This window comes from Rhincodon typus, chromosome 10 (assembly GCF_021869965.1).
Source record: "Rhincodon typus isolate 14 chromosome 10, sRhiTyp1.1, whole genome shotgun sequence".
Lineage (NCBI taxonomy): Eukaryota > Metazoa > Chordata > Chondrichthyes > Orectolobiformes > Rhincodontidae > Rhincodon > Rhincodon typus.
The window spans coordinates 31,507,154-31,528,009 of NC_063341.1; the positions used below are offsets into that span (position 1 = coordinate 31,507,154).

The following is a 20,856-nucleotide window of genomic DNA, read 5'->3' on the forward strand; positions in this document are numbered from 1 at the left end:
ACTCAATGGATATGATTGCCTTCTGTGTCAAAATGTCATGATATCTCACTCACTCCTTAATGTTTTGCAATCTCTATGCCTCAAGTTCGAGGTCAACTTTGAACTGAAGTTCTTTGATTTACATACACTTACCATTAATAAAGCTACTAATTTCATAAGATCTCCACAGACTCTCATAATGCAGATACACCATACCTCCTACACTGGCATCTAATTTTATATATTTATTTAACTAATGCTTTGTAGAAGTAATTCACTCAATCATTCCAACAAGCAGTTTAGCTATATTTTGCTATACAATATGCTGGATCAAAGTGAACTGGAAATTTTGGGTGTTTTAAAGTTCTACAATAAGACAGAAAAGGTACGTATGACAGGTACAGCAATGTGGATATATTATACTGGATTGGACATTCCATGCATTTTTTTTGGTGAAAAATGTTTCCTTGAGTTTTTAAATTGAATATCCTTCTTTTCTTGGTTTGAACAGTTACTGTGCAGAAAAAAAATGGTGTTGAAATCCTGTGGGAGCCATAAAAGGGAAAGAAGACTTTGTTTTTAGTTATAACATATACCATTATTTTATATTTTGTTTGTTCATAAATGTGCAAAATCTAATGATATGTCATATCAGTATGGTTTGCTACATTGTTTACATAAAAATAACACATGCAGTTTGTCCCCCCTCACATGTAAGAGTTATTTCCCAACAATTTTTGTGTATAAAGGTTAGTGTACCTTTAAAGTTTGAACTTCAGTTAGAGTAGTATAGTTTGGGTGTAAAATCAGATTAACATTTGTGTGTTGAAATAAAGGTTAAAGGTAGTCATGACTCTGTTTTGAAAAACAGGATGCCTGGATTCCTAATAACTATGAAAGGAAGACCAGTCAGTGAAACAATGTGGGGTGGAAAATGCAGTCCAAATGTGAGCACGTCGATTGCAATTGCACAAACACTGACTGTTCCTCTGACCAGACCATTACAGAGTTCCTGATTGTGTCATTAAAGCCAAAAGACGTCATTGCAGACTGATAGTATACACCATGCATCTGTTTAAAGGGTGACTCGCATTTCCTGTCTCATTCCTGGCTCCTTCAGAGAATTGCAAAGGCGCTCAGACATCCGGAATGTAGACATATGCAACTACTAATCTCCAATTCAAAATATTGAATACAGATAATCAACTAAATGCCGCTATTAGTACCAAGACTAAAATAAAATTGATCAGCAATAAATTCATCCAAATATCCAACTAATGTCACTCAGTGCTAGCATTATTAACATAAGTTGCTGTTGTGAAATCCTTTTTTTTGGGTGGGAAGTGAGAGCATTCAGAAAAAACAGCCTCATTTTCACTATAATGATGTGAGTTCAAGTAGAAAACAATGAGATGTTTTGATACAATGGAGGTAATGCACTTCCTTTTTTGGTTTACAAAACATTTTTTGCATTCCGTAGTTCAACTTTGATATCTGTTTAGTCAATTACATCACACTACATTTCAACAGTTGCACCAATGCATATGGCAATCATCAGAAGGTATATAGAGTCTATGTAGAAACTAAGGGGGCAGATGTCATGACAAGGTATCTCAGTGGCTTGATCCACATACAACTGAATTACAGTCTTTCATAACATTACCTGGAAATGTGCCAATATAATTTGGGACTAGAACCCAGCAAATTGAGCTTGAACACTCCAGTTGGAGTTCTAGGGTGAAGTTAAACTTTTCAGTGCATAGAGAAGTATTTTACGTTTTTTTTTTGTTTGAGGAGTGGGTCACTTGTCATTGCAGGCGTTTAGTTGCCACATTAAGTTCTATTAGACCTGTTATGATAAGATACAGTTCGGAAACTTAGCAGAAACCTACCTAATGCAACTGTGTCCCAAATTTCCAATTTCCACAATAACCATCCTGCAGAATTTTTGAGTAAAACTGAAATTAGTACCGTTGAAATTTGAGTCTCTTGCAACAACAGTGAACTGTTGCAAGGGATGTTTGAGATGAGGGAGGGGATTTAACATAGTGTAACCGTAGACATTCTGCTTTCTATCAGCGGCTTGCATTTCATGCTAGGTATTGGTTGAGAATGAAGTGAGATTTGATAAGATTCAGGGTTAAGTCTCAATCTGACCTCAGTTGCAACAGGCCGTTTAATATGGAGCATTGTCTGTACCTCTGTGGTTCTTGGAAGATGTAGCAGTCCCTTTCCTCCACTGGTTCTCACAATTCCTTCCCATCCTATTTAACCTTATCCAACACAGAGGAAAAATGTTTATGAATGTGTTACTATGCATTAAGGTAATGTACCTGTAATAGTTTTCACATACCTGCAGTATCAGCTATGAAGAGTAAATATAAGGCTTGCAGCAATGGTCAGTGCATGGGGGTGAGACGGAACATTTTAAGGCTAAGCATGAGTTCAGATTGCTGAGTAGTGGGGTTGTAGTGCATTGAGTGGTCTGAGAAGTTGGTGGTACATTGGATAGGAGCACTGTTGGAACATAGGTTCACAGGCCATGAACACTTGTATGATATCAGCAAACTTTTAGCAGCACTTCAGCCAGGTCTTCTGGGCCTGGCTTGTTTAATGCATTCACTGACCACCAAATCCCCTTCCCTTTACAGGATATTCCTTGAGGATCTCCCTGTTCTTGGCAGAAACATCATCTCCCTTCTCCTTTCTATCATCTGCGCTAAAGCCTCCAGCACCACATCAGAGAATATGGGGGCCCCTTTCTAGCCTCCTGTCCCATGAGTAGTTTACTTGCTTCATTCAGAAGTGGTTCATCCAGCTTCTTCAGTCTGAATGCACTCTGCTTTTAAGGGGGACAAGCAACCTTTGAGAACGTGGACTACCTATAGCTTGTTTCAGTCTTGCACGTGCTCAGATCCCCTGCTAAGCATTAGGTAGCCAATAGCATGTTTTACACAGGGCTACTCACTGTAATCATAATGATGAACAAATACCACAAGGGTTTTGTGTGGCTTGCATCGCCTTGACCATGGCACAATCACGCATCTCAATTCCCTTTCCAGCTAAGGAACTTAACTGAAATTTTAGCCCAGGATATCATTAGAACGAGCATTCAATGTTAAATGAAGGTGAAGGAATCTGTATAGAATCTCTGCTTTTGGGCTTAATTAACTATTAAGGTGGAATTTTCCCCTTCCATTGTAATGTGAGCAATGGGGAAAAGCATGGTAGAATATAGAGAGAATGGAAAAAAATCAGAATCGCAACAAAGTTTTTTGTGATTTTCCCTCAAACATTAAATGCAACTTCAGATTCACGTTGAGCAGCAACTGCCTTATTTCCATGCTTTTCCATTTATTGAAACCCCAAATTGCCTTATTCACTGGAAAGCCATTGGGGAAAACTGATAATGAGTCCACCTTTGGCTGGCCAATGAAAGAATCTCCTGGTCAAAAAGGGAGGTTCTGCATCATGCCCACAACTTCTATCCCCAACTCTAATGCTGTTAGAGCTCAAAATGGAATAGGGTTTTTTAAAAATTAAATTTCACTTTTAAATATTTCACATTGATTTCACCTCATTCATCTATTGAAACTAGCTTAGTCAGAAAGTTAAATGTGCTGGCACACCTCATTGGATCAGGTGTAGCAGCACCATGTAAGCAGATTCTATGATCTGCTCCTTGTTAACTTCATTGTCAGGTCCTCTCACCTTATACCTGCCCTTCATCAGTAATGTGTATGTCCAAAGCATCACAGTTCTGACTATTATATACTCCCGTTTAGATCATTTGTTGGAAGACTATTGCAAAATTTGTGTTGTGCACTTTCAAATCACATCAATTTTGTATATGCTTTGCATTTGCCTTATAGTTGTGCCATTCAAAGAACTTTCCTTCACCAAATTATATCATTGACACATTCACAGCTTCTCATGCAAAGAAAGCTTTTTCTAAAACATCTTTTAATTGTTGGTGCTTCTGACAGATGTCTGCATTGTTCACAATGAAGCATGCAAATATCATATTTCATCCAAGGGACCTGAAGCTGGAGCATCTGTAGCACAGTGCCTTTTATTGGGGAAAATTGGGGCACCTTGAAACTCTGTTTCCATCTCCTCAGCTGCTATATATTTACAGCTTTTTCAGTTTTTATTTCAGATTTTCAAATTCAGTATTTTGCTTTTGGCTCATTTTATGATTGTTCTTAACTGCATTCTGCATCTGTGTTGAATTTCCAGTTACTCTTTGCTATCTCAAGTTCTAATTACTGTACACACAGGTTATATTCATGGAAAAGATATACTCTTGAAGCTTTGCTTAAAAAAATTATATTTTACTCAAGCCTTCTTCAATAGAGCAAAATTATTTTTGAATTTGAAACAGGAATGCTAGTTGCCAGAATTGCTTTCAACACAAAGCATTTGTGAGCACCTAGTGAGAGACTCAGAGGTGGTATGGGTATGAATGCAGGTCATGCATTTAAATGATGGTCTATCAAAACAACTCATAGTTAAATAACATTATGCACTAACAAAAACTGAAAAAGATGGAGAAACTCAACAGATCTGGCAGCATCTGTGAAGAGAAAGCAGACTTCATTTTTTGAACCCAGTGACCAGATTTTCAGCTTCCACAGTTCTTTGTTTTGTTTAATGTTATGCACTAGCTTGTTCTGCCTGGATCTTTAATTTTATTAATACAGTCAGTGAATTATAAATGATGCTTATGTAATGCCTTGGTTTTCCAGTATTACCTGCCTCCCCTTCATTTTAATTATAAGTTCAAATTAGCCAAATTAATTTTATGCAAGTATCATTAAATTAACAAAATTAAATGATAAATTCAATGCACAAAATGGGCAGGTACCAATAAAGAACAACGGGGCTGCAGTAAGTCCAGTTGGTAAGTTGATTGATGCAGACAATGTCTTTTTTTATTGCCAAATGTAGCGTTAGGTGTGAGACTCTGAGTTTATGGACTTGTGAAGAGTGAAACTAACACACACATCTTGAAATGCTGGCAAAATACTCAATTAGCTGGCTTAAATTTCACAAGATAATTTTGGGAAAGTCATTCAACCTATCTCAATTTATCCATCTAAAGAAATCCTAACATGCTGTCAATTGTAGCATCCATTTGAAAAAAATAATTCCAGAGTTAATACCTTCCCTACTCTATGTAAAAACTTATTCCATGTGATGATCATTTTTATGCGAAGAAAATGACCTTGATATCTCTCCTAAAAATAACAATCTCTAACTTGACTGTAATTTGATCTCTAAATTGTTCTAACCTTGCATTTAAATTTGTTTAATTGAAACTAATATTTAAGTTACAGTTTTCTAAATCTTAACAATCTTATTACTTATATTATATCAATGCCCTTTCATTTGACTGCAAATTCCATATTCCTTCAATCTTTCCTCATAACTCAAATAGCATTCAGTGAGATTGAGATCTTCTGTTCAAAGGCACCAAAATTTCACTGTTGCTTTTTTGGTGACGAGAGCAGATGCATGGTCTTGTCTTACGAGAGATTTGTGGAACAGATAATACAATCGCATTATTTACATTGCAGACAAATATGATACTTTGAAACCTTCAATATCTCCAAACTTTCTCCAAAGTGACCATAAATAAAATGTCATATACTAGAGATCAGTTATCATGATTGTGTTAAAACATGACTGTCAATTTTCAACTTATATTTTATGATTATAATAAATGAGACCTCATGAAAAAAATGGTTTAAGAGGAAGGAAAGTGAACCTAAAATGGCTGTCACAAACACCTGACCACAGATTGGTTTCCTGAACTTTTCAATATGTAGTAACAAAAATTGTCTGAACTGAAATTACCATTTTATCTGAAGGCAGTGAAACTATTAACAACGTCAGGCATCAAGAAACATGTACAATTTGAAACAGGCACAAATAGATTGTAAGTTTAAATAAACACTGGAAATGAAGTTGGAAATTTCTGAAGAAGGGTCCCGACCCGAAATGTCAACTTTCCTGCTCCACTGATGCTGCCTGTTCCTCCAGCTCCACGCTGTGTTGTCTTGGGAATGAAATATTGCCTGCAGCTATCTGGCTTAGAAGGAGCTCTGAAACCAGCTGTTTTAAAAACTGCTTAGCAGGGCAGTAAAGAAAGAAAGAAAGGAAATGGATTTTCAACCACAAGGTTTGGAATACTCTCTCTCTTTCCCTTCTGCTGACTGAAGTCCAACTACATATCCAGGGTCCTCAACTGCACCTCATTATTCCCAGGATCATTTTGGTAAACCTCCACTGCACCCCCTCCAAGACCAGCACATTCTTCTTTAGATATGGAGGCTAGAACTGCACACCATATTCCAAATGCGATCTGACCACAGCCTTGTCATCATGTTTTCTCAGGTGCATCATGCAGATGAACTCCTGATCCAGATGACTTCCTGTTCTTCAATTAAGCCCAAAGCACATATATTCAATTTTAAACACATATCCCCTTATTGGCTTCAAAACCTATGTACAGGCTATTTTTACCAACTGCTGCCAAATAGCTCTCTGCTGTGTTGCTTACTTCATATGAATCATAACGTATACTAAACATTATGTTCTTCATATGTTTGACAACCTTGTCAAATCTCTCAGCATGATTTTGAAGAGGAATCAGAAGTTTTCTGCTGGTGTCCTGGCCAACATTTCTCCCTCAAACAATACCACTAACGCAGAATATCTGATTATTATCATATTCCCATTTGGGGAACCTTGCTATTGTGTAAATTGGCAGCTGCATTTTTCTCTGTTACAACCTTGTTGGCATTTCAAAACTACTTCATTGTTGGCACTCTTGGATGTCCTGAGACCATGAACGATGCTATATAAATGTCTTTTTTTGTGTGTTTCATTGTTAAATTGCTCAAAGCCTCTTCCAATTATTTTGCACTATTTCACGATGCACGTAAGCATCATAGCAGACTCAAAAGAAATTGCGCAGGAAATTTAAGATCCCACTGGGCAATTCCTCAATGTTTCAAACCCTCCAGAAATTTCCACTTGAATTGGCAACTTTGACAATCCCAATAAGATTAAGTAAATGGCTAATGATGACCATGAAACCAATCCCAGAGGGAAGCAAATCTGTCAAAACAAAATCAGCAATATTTTAGAGAATTTTATTGCACATTTACTACTGTTGTATTCCCAACACTTAAGCAATTTTTAAAAAAATATTGCTGCTTTCCCTTGTATTCCACGAGCTCCAACTTTATTCTCGGTCTTTTATCGAATGCAATTTGAAGTTCATGTACCCTAACAGCAACCATATTGCCCTCATCTGCCCTATGTTATCTCATTAAAACATTCAACCAAGTTTGTTAAACATGGTGTTCCCTTAACAAATCTGTGCTGGCTTTCCTTAATTAGCGTAAGATAGAAATGAAAGAAAATATTGGAGCAGTTCCTTGTTTAAAAAGCTGGTCCTCCATTCCCTAAACTCTGAAAGTATGCCACTTGCTTCAAAGCTCTCCTATTTTTGACCCATGTCCACACTTCTACCACAGGCCAAAGTTCCTGCCACAGTTTGTTGCCAAATGATTCGGATGTTGCTAAAACACTGATAAATTATGAAAATAGACGAAGCATGAGAATCAGCACCCATGTGATGCTGTTGTTTTCATAGTTAAACAGGACAGCTAATCACATGATTGACAGGTGTGTATGAGCCCAAACAACTGATGGGCAAAAAAGGCTTTGAATCATCAATTGAATTAGTTCTAAGGTCACTTTTCACACCTAGACCACAAATTCTTGTAGGGAGATCTCATTTCAGCTTTAAGATAGTTTAAAAGTTTGAAAGAATAAATCCATATTTTTGCAATTCATTTATTCACCTTATTCACTTAACAGGAGTGTATGTTATTGGAAAAGGGATATTTTGTTTGAAAATGTAATCTCTTACACATATTATTCTGTACTCAGTTGTTCATAGGGGGTCTTTAGGCCCAATATGGAATCCCAGATATTCTCAGTAGATATTTCCCTGTAGCTTAGAAGTCTCCTACACTTCCCCATGGCCACACTCATCACACCGCAGCCAAGGCAAAAGTAGTTTGTCCTCCCCCAAATAGTGCCAAAGACCTGTGTTTAAATTGTCAGCTCTGTTTTATTCTCATTCTCTTTTTGTTTCCCAATACTTCTTTATCTTTTTGCTTAATTTCTTTCTGTCCAACACATTTGTCTAAAATTCCTTACTTTCTATTCTTAAACAAAAGTCAAGTTTGAATGCTTTTATTTTCCATTAATCTTTCAAAATGTGGAAAATTTGGACCTTTTGACTCAAAATATGCTTTAAAGGCTTTTCTTTTACTGTTAGAATGAAAACGCTGGGCTTTGATAATTGACCTAATCACTTGTGAGCTCCAGGTTATATTTGACATTTGTGCACATCAAAAGCTCAAATAGGGCTGCCACACAACAAACTTCCATTTGTATGTTGCCTTTAACTAGAAAGCAGGGACACATTTATAGCACACCTAGTCCTTTGAGTTATTTATCGAAAAGTAAGTTTTCTACTTGTAAGATCCCTACAGCGGCCCCAGTTCATTTGAAAGGCTTTCTGTGGAACTTGCTTCCAAGCTGTATTTTAAGCGGGCTTATGACACACTTCAGACTTCTGGTTTTAATTGAATTTTAGGTGTTTTAAGTAGATTTGTATAGTTTGTATTTGTAAATTAAATGTAGTACTCTAAGATCTGTTTTAAGAGAAACACACATCATAAGGTTAATAGGACAAGCAGTGTCAAAAAGAAAGACGATAGGAAAACAAAGTTATGTAGAACCATATGACTGAACCAGTATATGGATTTTTTTTTGCTGGAGGAGAAGAGGTCAAAAGAGCATTGAATTAGGGTGGTGGTTTACTCAATCCCTGCCTCCTGCCTCCACCAGCATTAAGTTCTGTGTGGGGAAATTACTTGGCTAACATTCCCTCCCATGGCTAATTGAGGTCTTTAAAGTTCTGTCTAATGACCACTTAAGGGCATCAGCTGCAAACAGGCCTTACAACAGATGTCTATCCTTGAGGCATAAAAGTCCCGACTGCTTGTTGACTGATTGCGTGGAGCAGCATGTATATGTGGTGCCTGTGGTCTTCTCAAATACCTGATCAATGACAAGATATAGGGCAGGGTTAACATTGAGTGCCAAATCCTTGCTTTTGCTATGGAGGCACCTCCCTCCATCTACTTTCCACATGACCCCCACCCTTGGAGATATACCCATACCGTAGCTTATTTTTATTCTGGGTTCTAGGATCCTGAGGGTGTTTTCTGGCAGCAGCCAGAGCCTCCCACAACGTGCTGCAGGGAGCAGAAGCTGGTTGTTTTTGATGGCAGGGAATTCTGGCCCCCAGACCTAGTTCTGGACCTTGGCCTACCAGTGTCCATAAATTGCTTAATTAATAGAATATCTGGCAGACCTACGTCAGAAAATGTAACATGGGTCTCTCTTTGGCTTTGCAGCCAGCAAGTAAGGCTCGTGCCACCAACCAAAGATTCTGCTCTGTGTATCCATTTAATTATTTGAAAGCAATTAACAGAAAAGTATCCTTCATCAGAACACCACAGATATTTTAATGTAATGTTTCATAAGCTTGTACAAGTCCAGCAACTTAAAGCTTCGCTGCTGATAGGACCTATATATGTTTACACCTCTTGTAACCAACTGTGAGGAGGTACTGAATAATACCTGGGCATTGTGCTTTCTCCCACACTGGGAAATAATCCAAGCTTTATTTAGAACTTCTCCATTCTGCCTAGCACATATCAAAAACCAAGCAAAATAGAATGCACTTGATAAATGTTTCAGCATGTCTGCCTTTACCCTGGTTGCATTCTTGTCTCTGATTCAGAAGATCTTAGGTTTTAATTCAACTCCTGATTCTTGACCACATAATTAGACTGCTACTTTCATTATCAGGGTACTTAATCCCTTTGCAAGACTTCTGTATTGCTCTACTTAATATTGGTTCCAATTGTTCTATTATCACAAGCTAGTCACCTTCCATTAAAACATCTTTGCCATTTGTACGTTGCCCCTTACTCTGATATTTGATAGCCACTAGACTTTTATAGCTTTTCTGTGACTGTAAAAATGGCTAATCTGAAGATATTCAACCACATAAGTATATTTGCTACTTTTCACCCTGTCGCCATTCAATCAGTACTTGCTGTGTAATGATAAAATGCTGCATATGTGGTTGCATCCATTTGTGTGCTATAAGCAAAAGCACTGTCTATACTGAGCTCAACAATCAAAGTTACTAACCTCGTGCGGTACTGAAGGAGTGCTGCGTTATCAGATGGTACCAACTTTCAAATGATATACGAAACCAAGGCTCATCTGACCCCTCAGATGGATATAAAACATCACAGTACTATTTTAAAGAAGAGTAGAAAAGTTAGCTCTTGGTGTCTTGCCAATATTTATTCTTCAATCAACTTCTTAAAAAATGTTAACATATTACTGTTTGTGGAATTAATGTGCACATAGAGCTGCTGCATTTCCTATCTTACAATGGTGTCTAGACTTCCAATGTCCTTCATTGGCAGTCAAGGACTTTGGTTCATTCTGTCAAAATGAAATGTGCTTATATATGAGATTCTTTCTGTATATAACGTCTGATTTTGCCACCTCACCCCAGTGCCCTGGATTTTTCTTTCACTGCAATATCTATGCATGGTCCATATTTTCACTGTAGTGTAAAGCTGGATTTCTTTCCACATCTTTCAATAAACAGCTAAACTCAACTAGGTCTCCAATTATATATCTGTGCATCTTTCCTCTTCATTTAAATGTTGTGCTGCTCTCTCATTTCGGTAATTCATCCTGCCTTTAAATGTTGGCCTGGAGATATCACTATGTTTGTACTTTGGTACATGTTATGATGTGATACCTGATTCTCTGCTGGGACTACTCAATTGCTGGCCAACCAGTTCAGGTGGAAGTTCTTGAGGGGTAGGGGAACATCTTGCCCATGAGGAGTGGTGGTCCCACCATCTGCTCCTTTAAGTTACCTTCAGCTTATTATCATGAGAAATTCCCCACCTTCCCACACCCACCCCAGTAAATTTCAGCCCTTCTTGTCAGCAGATTGTTGATACTACAGGAAGTGTACAGGAAGCTGAGGTAAATGTGCTGATGCTGAACATGAGTTACAGAGGATTCTTTACTGTGGTGAAGGAAAAGTACAACTGCAGCAGTTACCTTCTCCAGTTCGCTATAGTGCCTAGAGGAGTTTCCTTAAAAGGGAAATAATATACAAAAGATTTCCACTGATTTAGTCAGAGCTTGCATCAGCCTGAATGCTATTGAGCAGCCCTGATTTTCATCTACAGTCTGTGATGAATTAGCTGATCACATCCAGGCAGTATGCAGTTATTCCTACTGGAAAATATAGCCATTTGGTGAGGTCAACATAGTGCATTTTTCCAATTTCTCCTTATGGTTAAATAGGTTGTTGACCTTTGCTATCTTGATACAATATGAAGAATGTATGCTTAGCTGAGTTACCAGACAGGCTTTTGTTTATAATTGTAAAATGTGGAAGGTTAATGTACTGAAGCACAGCGGGGAGACAATTTGTTTTCACTAGCTTTCTCCCCAGCATTTGTTCTCATGTGACTCACTGAGAAAACGAAAATGCACATAACAAATCAGGCTAGAGTCTCAGCAGAGCCCAACAAAAGGACAGGGGGGAAACAGGATGGGATGGACTGTAATCAATGTGATACCCTATTTATGATCTTCCCCAAATACTTGAAAATGCAGAAGAGTCGTCACCTTGTTACTGTAGTGTGAGAGCTGGCTTTGAGAAGAAATCCTTAAATGTGTGAATTTACATTTTCTGTACTTCCAAGAAATTGGCCTGTCAGTTTTTCTAGCTGCCCTGATTGCACAAAATTTAAACCTGCTTATTTAATCATTCATGCAGACAAGCTAAGCAACAGGTTGAGGCTGGAGGCACAACCTGTGATAATTGCGTTTGCCTCACTCAAGATAGCCTTATCTTCATGACTTATTGATATCCTTATCTGTGCTTGCATCGATATTTCTGCACGAGTTCCGACTTCTTTTGCCACTGTTCCATAAACAATGGGGCATATGGTTTTGCTGATACTTCCTTTGCTTTCCTTGAATATCGCTCCTATTTTCTTAATGTATTGTGCAAGTCAGAGTTTATAAAATTAACTGAGTCACATTCTGCAACACGAAGAATCTTAGTGAAGTGCTAAGCTCCCTCCATAGAAACCAATTGATTGGGTGAAAAAAAAATCAAACAAGTCCTTTATACAAAAAAAGTAGCATTAAATATAATTAAATATGAAGATGCGTTAATACACTAATAATAGCTTCAATCATGTTTTGCTATGAACTTCTTCATTAAATATATTGCAAGCAGGATGTATTGCAGACATTGGTTAAAATATTGTTTCCTCATATATATTTTATTATAACCAGGTGAGGAAGGGTAAATAGGTTCAACTCTTTTCAATCTTCCTGGTTAGCCACAATAATCATTTAAGTTCTTTTAACAGGAGGCTATACCACTTTCCAACTAAAATGTAAGAACTGTTTTCACCAGAAAAATATAAAGAGTCAATTGCAAAGTTTTCTTACATGAAGAAAATAGCAAGTTTATTTCCTGATAATCCTTATATAAAAAAAAGACATTCTCACACACGTGTTCAGCATTAAGAAGTGATAGTGTCCAGTACAAAAGGAAGATGAAAGGGATACAAGTCTTTGGGATGCCCATGAGGTGTAAAGTTTTGACCTTTTGACAACAGTTATTCAACTGGTGTTTTGAATCATCATCAACAAATATTGTAGATATTATTTTTAAATTCTCAGTGTCTGGAAACTTTGCTTCTTGAGAGGTTTAGAGAGCCCTTTTCTCTACTGATTCCAGTTCTACAGTCAAAAATCCATCTACTGCCTTCTGCAGAAGTTTTTTGTTTAACTTTGCTAATTATCAGCAAGATTCCATCTCCAATAAATGAAAATTCACATCAAGGTGTAAACCAAAATAGGAGATGATGACTTTTTCATACCTGACTGTGTTGACTTGTTTTAGTGCCTTTGGTAAAATGTTCATTTCATTTCAGAGCAGTTTTGTTTATTCTGCATTGATTTCATGACGCTTGACTAAACCGTGTCATCAAGTAATCACTTTGGCCATTTTAAATCAGTGTTTTGTCCCTTTTTAAAACCATTTCCATAAAAGTCTCAAGTATTAAAATCACAATGTAATTTGAAAATCAATCATCCATATTTTTATCACCATGACAACATAAATACTGTTTGCATTGGAGATCCTACTGTGCCATTCTGACGTACTTTCAATAAACTTTGATTTTCATACGGACAATAGGTGACATTCCTTCGCCATATTAAAGGTACATTTGAATATATGGAAATAACTCTGTCTCAAATCTGTGATCAGTTCATCACGCGTACACTGGATTAGGGAAGAGAAAAAATTAACGAAGAAGCCTCACTCTTGGTAATTTTTATGTAATCCCTTGCTGCAAAGCCACATGTGGAGGTTGCCAGGTGAGATGCTTGTCTCAGCTGTGATGCCATGTGGCTTTATTGTTTTAAAGCCACACATAAAGAATGGGAAAAATTGTCTTATAAAATGTCTCTCACCACAGATGCTGCCAGACTTGCTGAGTTTCTGCATTATTTTCTATTTTTTTATAATAGAGAATGGATGCTTGGAAAAGAAAGACTAAGTCAAACGCATGGAATAGAGTTCCTTCGTTAGAGTATTTAGGAAATTAGGAGGAAAGTTATAGGGATCATTAATGAAATTGTTGCATTACACTTTAATTGGAATTCAGAGAAGTCGATAAAAACAGTGAATCTTATTATTTACAGTGCGATGAGCATGATCAAAGGAATGTTTGGAGAAGACAATAAGTGATGGTTATTTTGTACAATTATGACAATTCTTCTTTCAAATATGTTGCTGACACTGCGGAAAACGCTGGAATTATATTTGCACACAGAAAATGGCTTAGAGGCAGGTGGCTCCATTGTTCATTGGGAATAGAGAACAGACAAGGGGAATTCTTCTAGTAACCAGCTGGAGGAATGTCATGTGATGTGGTTGCTATGGAGCTGTACTATTCATTTCATGGTGCTGTTTGAACTTCAGTCTCAAGACTCTCAGGGGCTCCTTGCTGCAGTTGTCCTCGCATGTTCTAATGCTCTTTATCAGCAGTGCAGAGAAAGCTAGGTGATGTCACTGCAGCTGAGCTGAAAGCCAATCAGATAAAGAGTGAATAACATTTCTATGCAGGCACAGTGCTTCATCTCAGGTTTAAAGTGGAACTGCTGTTGAGAGTGCAGAGACAAAAAAAATTATTGCAGACACCATAGAATGATCAACCTTTAACCATTGCTCAGTGTGCCAAATATTCTTTTAATATTAGGCCATTCTCAGTGTCTAAAGAACGAAACCTTTCGGTAGAAGCTTAAATGAAATCTGCACAGTAAAGATTGAAATCTGTTTATTATTGGGAATAATGCAAGTTTAATGTGGCACAAAATATCCAGATGATTCACTTTAAACAATTTTAGTTAAGTTGTAAAACACAATAAAATACACACAATTGGAAAATAAAGCATGTCTGTATCAGAAACTTTTCTAAAAAAAAATGCTTTCTTTTTAGACAAGAAATAGATGTAAATGATTAGCGTAAAAGATCCTTAATTTGTTATTTTGTTTGTCAACAAACAGGGCAGAAAATTCTAAACTTCAGAATTGATCTGTTTACTCTAAGTCATCTTGCCATGCCACATTTACTCCTCATCTGTGTTGTGCTAAGGGCAGGCAGTGTATCAGACCATATATCTATGTGTTTGTAATTGTGATTTAACTAAATTGTTCTTTTGCTGAAAGTTCTGACAGTGGCGTAGGAGGGTGCTAAAAGTTGATTATATTCTCTGATGAATTAGGACACCATCTGCATTTAATTTACATAAATATACAATAGACATCCTCTATTTTCTGTCACTTTCCACATCTGTTGAAATGATGGAGACAATGTAAGCCTGTGCCAAAATATTCTTTTGCCCATATGTACTGAGACTAAGCTGAGGTAGCAATCCTCCCCATCCCCCATACCCAGCACTAAGCAATCCAAGAATCCAGAGCTATTCATAATTCATAAGTGCTGTGAACTGCACAGACTTGTATGGTTTCTGGCTCCATGTGACCCTTGATTTCATTATCTCAATTCTGTCAGTGCAAACGCGCAGATACTATCTTTCCAAGGATGTATTACATGTACTGGATTTTCTCATGCAGTGAAAGGATATTGTAATTTTTGAGGAGGGGCAGAAATTACTTCAACTGTTCAAGCTGTTCATGAAATATCTATACATTTTGATTATTACTACCAGAAGAGCGTGTGTGGAATTATTCAGCTATATTGCTTATTTTTATACACGGCTGTTGTTGTTCTTGTCAAGTGAGCCAAAATGCCTGAAGCAAACTATTTGTTATCTGTTTCTTGGGGTTATATCAAGGTGAGTAGATTTATCACAAAATAACAATCTGAATTTTTTCTGTGTGATATGTGGCTGTAAGTTCATTTGCAGAAACCTTTGTATTGACAGCGTATTATTCCATATTGACCATTGGGCTTCCATATTTCTTGCTTTTGAAAATTCAAATGGATGTCTATTAAGTTAGTCTGGCTCCAATAAAATGTTATCTGTCATGAGAAAAGGTGTCATAAAAGAAATGAGCAAAAGTGGACTTATCAGGGAATCCCAGCGAACACTGTAATTTTAATTTCATAAGGAAATACTCATTATTAGCTGTGTGACATGCAGGAGGGGTGAATTTTTAAGTTTTTATTATTACTAAACTTTCTGTTTCATAAGGTATTTATATTTGCAATACCTGTTATCAGACAAGTATTACTGTTTTGCAACTCCCTTTTAGATGCACATTTGAAAATGTCAGAATTTTTTCATTTTTTTAAAATATAGAGCAATATAGATTATCAAAGAGAGCTGAAAAAAGATGTCATGCAAAGTTCATTGTGAATATGTGAAATCAAAATCAGTCCAGCTATTGAGAAACACTGTATTGGCTATAAATCTATTAAAATTGTAAGTGCTACAATTCAGCCAAAATTTTATATAAATCTGAAAATCTAAATTAAAATACTTTGTCTTGTCATTTCCTGACTGTCTTAGAATTAAAATTGTATGGTTAAATAATATCGTTACATAATTAGAATCTCATTGTTCGTCGTATAAATAAATATTTCTGTTGGAAGTGAAATGCTTTATAAGCTATTTCATGTGTGTCTTTCACACTTCATTTAATCTGATTTGTATTAAATTTTAAAAAACGTGAAATTTGCATTTTGTAATGTCAACAACTTAACTAATTAAAGAATTAGGTTTAAAATGAGTTTAGGAACACTAGCTGAATGCTTTGAAATGTGACAATACACAGGAGGTTTTACAGCTTCTTCCATTACTACTTTCCATGATCTATCCATTTATTGGCAAAAGAATAAGATTGAAAAGTAATATTCAATGCTTTGGAAGAAAGATGGGTACTGATTTCAGTATTTGTCTTTTCAACAGTTCAAGAGAATGTTGAATCGTGAGCTCACCCATCTCTCAGAGATGAGCCGGTCTGGCAACCAAGTATCCGAGTTCATTTCCAACACCTTTTTAGGTAAGTCTGGTGTGTCACCTTTCCTTTGCAATATCTACAAGAGCTCAAAACAAAAATAGTGGAATTATTAATATTTTCTACAATTAAAACTTCTTAAACAACTAATGTATTGTAGAAGTGCTTTTATTCCACCAACATTGAAACATCTTATTTTTATTTTATTTTACTATTATTCCTATCTCACTGTCATTTCCTATAGTTTCAAGATTTCTCAATTACTCAAAATGGTTGACTTGTGAAGGTACACCAGCTTTTTACAAAAATAGTTCTTGTGATCCAGCAAATAGTCAGTTTGGAATTGAATTGAAAGCTGCAACATTGCTGTCACTATTTTTTGACTATGTTATTGCAGAGTGTATACTTAGAATTTCACCCTCAATATCACTTTTTAAGAAAAGAATTGAAAAGATGAAGTTTTATCATTTGGAATGTTCAAGAACAGTGAGAACTGTGGGATGTTGTTTCCTTATCACTAAATAGACAATCTGATATTCAGCAAACTTGAGCAAATATTGAAAGAAGGACTTTCCCACGAGCCACAAACATAATGGATTATTTTTCACTTTATCTGGAATTCTGTTACGATAACTTTCCCTCTGAACTTTCCTCTTTTAATCTACATAATCTATAAAGACAGCATCCCATATAGCATTCCACTCTTAGCACTGTCTTGTATGTTAATACATTCTTTCTCAAAAATTGAATGGCTCACCTACCTCGGCTTTTCTTTCCCCTTACAATTTTGATAATTTCCAACATTTTTGCTTTATTGCACAGAACGCCATCTCCTGATAGATCCTGATGACTTTCATTCCATTGCTTATGTAATAGACAGGCATCCAGTCTGCCAAGTTACCAACCAGACAACAAAGTGGAAAATCATCACTACAGTGTTTTAGAGTTCAGGCTTGGAATGACCTAATCACTTCTCTTCCAAGCTGATTTCTTGACTGAAACTGTAAATCCAGACACTGCTGTTCAACTAAATGTAAATCATCCCATGGCATTATTTGAAGAAATGTAGGCAGTTCTCACATTTTCCTGGTCAACATTCCTATGCTAACCAACACTACAAGGAATGCAAACAGATTATCTTGTACTTCATTTGCCATTTACGGATTCCTCCAATCCGGAATTGGATGCAGCCTTTGGTTACATATAAAGTTCAAAAACATAATCCATAAAAGCACAGTGGAATTGTTTGGGGACATGATTATTTGTTATATACGTACACATTCTATTGCAATCTAATCATGTTGCTGTCCTTAGAATAAGCATTGACTATTGTTAATAAACAAGATGCGACTGGCTCAGAACAACATTGATAGAGTCCTGAAAAGGTTTCCATGAGAAGTGGGCAAACTGGAAATATCAAAGGAATGAACTAAAATAACGATATACATTCAAGAAACAGGAGGACACTATTCAATAATATCATAGCTGACTGACTGATTGTAACCTCAAATCCACATCCTGATCATCTTTCACTGCCTTGCTCAATAAGATTCTATCCACCTCTACCTTTAGAGTCTGCTTCCACCAGCTTTCAGGAAGAGTTCCAAAACTCTCAGCCCTCTGTAAGAAAAAACATTGATTCGTCTCTGTTTTGAATGGGCGACCCCAATTTTTAAACGTGAATCCTGGTTCTTAATTCTCTCCACATCCAATCTGTCAAAACCTTTTAGGATCATATATGTTTCAATAAAGATGCCTCCTTACTAACCTAAACCCCAGCAGATACAAGCGTGTCCGACCTTTCTGCATAAGACAACAGACCGATTCCAGTATTAGTCTGCTTAACCCCCTTTGAAAGACTTCCAGTGCATTTACGTCCTTTCTTAAATAAGGTGACCAGTACTGTACATAGCACTGCAGATGTGAACTCACCAGTGCCCTGAATAAATGAAGCATAACCTCCCTGCTTCAGTATTCATTTTCCCTCTTAATAAATGATAACACTCTATCAGCTTACCTAATTACTTGTTGCACCTGCATACCAACTTTTGTGATTCATACAGTCGGATACCCAGATCCCATGGCAGCTCAGAGCTCTGCAATCTATCAAGCTTTGAATACTGTGTGCTCTTACTTAACAGTACAAAATTAGTGTATTTAATAATTTTTCACAGTCTGGGTTGTCTTTTGTCATTAAAATACTACCACTGTAATTTATAATTTTTAGAAATTATGGTGGGAATTTAAATTCCTGTGTAAGGAAATGTATTGGCAAGTGACTGATCTACCCAGGACCCCACACATGAACTTATCACTGCCAACTGAGACCGTGGAGTCCTCGCTTTCCTTGTGATCCTCAGAAAAGCACACATCATTTTTCTAACCCAACAGCAGAAAGTTTTGAACATGCTTGTTTCACCCTAATACAAGTCTAGTGTTTGAAAAAGGAAGCATCTTAAATTGGAACAATGCAGTTATTTTACCAACAACATTTTAACTGCTCACAAATGTGCTTGCCTGTCTGATTTCCACCAGCCAAGAGGAGGTAATATTTCTATCTGTTACGTGATGCAAACAGATGATCTTATATTGAACTAGAATTTCCTCAGAGCAGCTCTCAATCCATCACCATACTGTTATAGATGAGCCTATTCTGTAAAGAGCCAGCAATGGAGCAGATGTTCTGATGAAGACCTTGATCATCATTTAAAAAGCAAGATTCAGTGCTGGAAGAGTTAAAAATGTTATTCGACAGCCTCTAAGTTGGATGCCAACCAGGATGGTACTGAAACTAATTACTTCTGTGTCATGTCATTTTCTTTTTCTTTTTTTTTTACTACTTCATCCTGAATTTGCCCACTCTGTTGCTCTGTGCTTCATCATGGTCAATGTACAGAGCAATACCAGATTTAATGGAAAAACTAATTTGTATTTCTGCAACACCTAATCACATCAAGACACGAGCAGCAGAGTTTAGATGTTCTCAACTTTACTGAGGGTGGAATGGAGAGAGACTGGTTATTACATGTTAGTTCATTAAAGTTAGTGCTACTTTTAATCCTGCGCAAAATTCATGATCTGTTCTGAAGTGTCTGAAGGTATCTTCAACTACAATTAATAAGATAATTCCAAAATAATGACAGCTAGAAGAGAGAAAAGAATTGAAAATTTCCACATCAGTTTTGGATCTTTATCCCATTCTTCAAACTTTCTCTCACAATTATATATTATATAATGTATTATTAAAATGAACAAACATTGTAATATTCAGTTAAAATTGTGTGTATGTGGAGTAGGGGCCTGGATCAAGGCAGAAGGTTTGAATTCAGAAATCTTCCTATTCTACAAACACATCCTCCACACAGAGGATTTTAACTCCAACTGATTAAGGACATGATTGAGTCAAGCCAGCTATTTCTGAAGGCTTCTAAAATCGCTAATATCCCACCATCCCCAATATTTGCATTATTTTATGTCATTAAAAGATTAATTTTCTCCTAGTCTTACTTTGCCTGAATCTGGTAGCACAAACTTCAGTATTTTCCTGGAGTAGCTTTCTAATATTTTGTAGCCATTCTTCATTTGTAAGTCTGGTTGGTAAGTGGCCAAGTTAGAAGGCATCTGGTTTTGCTCTACTCCTGTCTGCATCTAACATTCTTAAGTTCCCCTTTAGGCAAAGAGAATAAGGGATTCATTGGTAGAGATCAAGAGCAGAAACATATGCTGAATATTTGTCCCTGTTTGCAGCATTTAGAGCTCACCCCCCCCCCCCCCCTCAGAAATCACCCAAAACATTCCATTTACTACATGCTGCTTTAATATGTTGCTTTATAGCCAAGCAAAGATCAGTTAAGTCATTGCAGGCAAGAATTCAAACCCGTGGCACTCTTAAACAAGGTAATTAAGAGTCACAGTAAATCATTGAGATAAAGTGTTTAGGACTTTTTAAAACTTACATTACAAGCTTATAATAGATTTGGATTGAATTTGTGGAGACGACAGGACAGGAGTACCACAGCCATGGCCAAAAGCCAGGGGCACCCCTGCTTTGGCGAATGGTGAAGGACAAGGTGGCACTTTGCCAAAAGCAACCAATTAAGTGATACCATTAGGACTGCCATCCAGTTAAAGATGGTGGCTCATAAAAAGAGCTACTGGTGCAACTGAGA

General features: G+C 36.8%; 1 protein-coding gene across 5 annotated transcripts in view; it reads left to right on the top strand.

Annotated features, from left to right (window-relative positions):
• Window positions 1-20,856, top strand: part of pde4ba (phosphodiesterase 4B, cAMP-specific a) — a 547,072-nt gene that overhangs the window by 500,317 nt on the left and 25,899 nt on the right. For all 5 annotated transcript variants that reach the window (XM_048601743.1, XM_048601742.1, XM_048601745.1 and 2 more), the window contains one exon: window positions 16,639-16,732. In XM_048601743.1, the coding sequence (XP_048457700.1) occupies window positions 16,639-16,732 (94 nt within the window). The remainder of the gene's footprint in view (window positions 1-16,638; window positions 16,733-20,856) is intronic.